The 3,898-nt window shown below is 51.5% G+C and overlaps 1 protein-coding gene across 1 annotated transcript in view; it reads right to left on the reverse strand.

The window, feature by feature from the left end:
* WWC3 (WWC family member 3) overlaps positions 1–3,898 on the reverse strand; it is a 77,012-nt gene that overhangs the window by 22,999 nt on the left and 50,115 nt on the right. The window contains 1 exon segment of the mRNA XM_015563966.1: positions 3,427–3,896. Within this exon segment, the coding sequence (XP_015419452.1) occupies positions 3,427–3,896 (470 nt within the window).

Genomic DNA, 3,898 nt, shown 5'->3' on the forward strand with positions numbered 1-3,898 from the left:
CTGGGGGAGGAGAGCGCACAGCAGCCCCCTCCCGTCGGACCCAGCAGCCCGCCCTCAGACTGCAAGGCAACAGATGTGCAGCGAGATGGGCCAGGGGAGCAATGCCCCTGAGGTCAGGGATAAACCATCTTCTGAACATTTTCTAGATTTCACCTTTTCATCATGACAGACAGACAGACAGACACTGAGACCTAAGGACATCAACACTACTTGACAAAAAGAAAAGATAATGAAAATCACACTGTGAGCAAAGCTGCCACTTAGCATATTAAAATCATGAAAGCCATTAAAAATCTGGGGGAGCCCAGCTGGTGTGGTTCACTGGTTGAGCATCGACCCATGAACCAGGAGGTCAGGGTTCAATTCCTGGTCAGGACACAGGCCCAGGTCGTGGGCTCGGTCCCATGGGGGGCGAGCAGGAGGCAGCCGATTGATGATTCTCTCTCATCATTGATGTTTCTTTCTCTCTCTCTCCCCCTTCCTCTCTCTGAAATCAATTTAAAAAAGCATTAAAAATGTATATATATAAATTATATTTTTTTAAAAGTCTGGGGGGAAATATATAGAAGAATAAAGACTTCAAGCTTTTAGAAAAGTTCTTCCTTACACAACTTTAGTAGGCATGGATATTAATGCTGAAATCATAATCATGGCAATTGCTGAACTTCATGAAAGTACAACTATGAGCTGTGCCCCTTGCCCACCCCCCGAGCATCCTGAATACACGGGTTCACTGGGTGAAGATGTGCCACAGCCTGACCAACAAGGTGAATGAAGGAGAATCCAAGGTCACTTACAGTGAGCGCTTCTGTCGTGTCGCATGAGAAAGAGAGATAAAAAAGAGCAAAGTGAAAAAACGGCAGAATTCGGGCCAACAATTTTAAACAAAGTATGAATATAATAAAAACATCAAGGAACAAACAGATAAGCAAAGTCAAGGAGTTCATGGATTTAGATTAGCAAATGCCAATGGGAAAGAAAAAATGGAAAGTATTTCAAAATGATGACACATTGGACTTCTGAAATTCAGGGAAGATAAAACTGTAGCAAAAATGTAAAAAATGTTACAGATTACAATCTGTTGCCGTACTTCTCTGTACCACCTTGTTCCTTCAAACTAGTTTGAAACGTAACAGAGAATATTATATCCTCGGGCTTGCCTTGTATGCTTGGGCAATTTTGAATTTTATCTTCCTAAAATTTTATCTAACTAAAACTTGCTTGAGGTCAAACTTAGACTGTACTTAGCGAGACTGGCACGGAAAGTCGGAGGGAACTATGTGACCTTGGCTTTCAGAAATGAAGGGCAGGGTAACGTAACGAGTGCTAAGGTCCTCCCCAACTTTGCGAAGCGACAATGACTCTGAGATCGGGCATGTCCACAAGCACCAAGGGAAGCAAGGAGTCACCCGTATCCTTGCCTGAAACTGGTTACCCAGCCCAGCCCTCTGGGGGCACCCACCAGGACCCCTTCACTGGGTCATTTCTAGTTTGTAAGGATGTCAACTGACAGTGTCATGCAGGAATACACCACCAGGTGGCAGTAACTGACCACAGCATGAGCAACAACCTTTCGGTCTAAGCTGGAAGCATTGTACTGTAGGCCACAAACGGGAAGGGAAGAACTAAGAAATCAGAATCAGAAATTAAGTCGGCTCTTCTCTTTCCCACCCTGTCTTTCCCCTGACCCAGAAGGGCCCTTGGGCCCCGTGTGGATCCCTGCAGAATGAGACTGATACTCTCATGCCTCAGCCTTTAAAGAGGAGTTGGCATGGGGGCAGGGGCACTGAGACAGTAAGCTTCAGGAACAACAGATGTGCACTGCAGTCCTTATTTTGAATTTTCTTTTGGAAATGAAAGGAGTAAACACGGAGCCCTGAACCTGTGGTTATAAAGAACAAAGCGCATGAAGATCACCTGTTTATGTAAATGACAGAAAAAGTGCGTCTGAGGACAGCAGAGGTGTGTTTGCAAACACTGAGGGGAAGATAAAATGATAGATGCCAAAAAGCCCCGGGGCTGCCTCAGAACAGAATGAGTCTCTGGTTAAATATGTAAAGAGTTAACAGAGGTTATTATTTTATACTAGAGGCCTGGTGCATGGATTTGTGCACATTGAAAGGAAATTAATTAGAAGGTGGCTGGTGGGGCAGGACTGGGCGAGATGGGCTGGACACACCTTGGAGCCAATCTCCCACGGTCCCTCCCCGGCCGGCCGCACCAGGGGCGGTGCCAGGGCTCAAAGGGCGTCTGCGGAGTGAGTGGGGTCCCTCCAGCAGGTGGGATCCCTCAGCCTGGCCTGTGGGGATCAGGCCCAAACTGGCAGTCCAACATCCCCTGAGGGGTCCCAGAGTGTAAGAGGGCACTCTACCAAGCTGCTGTCACTCGTCTGCCCCCTGTGGGCAGTGTGCAGCATAGCTACCAGCTAGTCGGTCGGTCAGCTGGTTCCTTAGGCTTTTATATATATAGATGTATATGTAGTAACCAGCATGGTTATGTGCAAAAAAACTCATGGGTAGAATGGTGGTGAATGGAAGAGCCCATGAAGATCACCTCATTCAAAGGCGGGGAAGCCACGACTCAGCCACGTCCAGGGATGTGCTCAAAGTCACCCACCTGGCAAGTCCACCAGGCAGGGCTCAGAAGCCGGGTGTCCGACACTGTTCCCACGACACAGCCTGGTTCTGTATTCACGTTTGATTTCTACCCTTTGCTGCTAAACTACTCAATAGTATGCGGCCAGGACCTCGGCCTCAGCACTACTGCCGTCTGGGCTGGACCACTCTCTCTCTGCCGTGGGGCACCCCGCCCTGCAGGGCAGAGCTGCATCCTGGTCTCTGCCCACTGGCTGCCAGAAGCACCTCCCGCCAGGAGCGGCATTACCAGCGACTGAATGGCGGAAGCTCCCCGTGGCTCCGTTTCTCGGTTTGAATTCCACCAGAGAAATGGATCTGGGAGAAATGACTGCTGCTCACCGGCACAGCTTTTGAAACGATGCCAATTATTTTCACTTCCACTCTCGACAGAACTACAGCCTTGAAAACTACAAGGACGCAGGATGAGGAGATGAAGTCATAAAGACAAGGGAAGGAGAGATTTCCCTGCAGCTGGGCCCTGGCACCTCTCTATCTGCCTCTGAGTGTAGAAGACGGTGTGGCTCTTCTCGTCTTCAGCGATCGAGCACATGCTGACAACAAGCCGAACTCCTGGGCAAGACTCCTATGCCAATTTCAATGGCCTTTCCAGGACGGAGCAGGAAGGCCCCACGTGACAGCGGGCCTGTGCCCCTCCGCGTCCTCTCAATGGTCCCGAACTTAAAGCTCGCTGTCACTGAAGAGTCATCGTGCCCTCACACACGATTTCTTCCCTGAATCAGAAGCCTTCCTCCCAGGGCCCGGGAGACCCACAGGACGTGTCCATACTTACTTGTACCAGTGGCGATGGCTGCCACTTGGGGTCCTCGCTCGCGAGGTCCTTCCCCATCCCCAGGGAATGCATTCGGTGGTGGCAGGGACGCTGCGCCCTGCAAGTCTTCCTCTCCCAGAGCCGAGGCCTGAGCCCGTAGTCTGTCTAGGGTGCCCAGGCCGGGCACCTCCAAATTGTCCCCCAGCGGGGCCAGGGGCGAGTCCCGAGAGGGTGGGAGGAAGGGCGTGTCTAGGGGCGAGCTCGGGGGAGACAGGGAGGACAGGGAGGAGCGGGAGGACAGGGACGCCAGGGACTGGGGCGTGTCCAGGGAGCGCCTCTGCTTGTGGAAGCCCGGGGGAACCTGGGGTTCGGAGAAGGGGGCCTCTCGTCCCAGGGAGTCGAAGGGAATCAGATCAAAGCGCAAAAGCTGGCTGCACTCCGCCGCGTCCGGCTTGTCGTACTGGGGCAGGCCGTAGATGTCGGTGAAGCTGCT

Source organism: Myotis davidii, unplaced genomic scaffold, assembly GCF_000327345.1.
Source record: "Myotis davidii unplaced genomic scaffold, ASM32734v1 scaffold1277, whole genome shotgun sequence".
Classification (NCBI taxonomy): Eukaryota; Metazoa; Chordata; class Mammalia; order Chiroptera; family Vespertilionidae; genus Myotis; species Myotis davidii.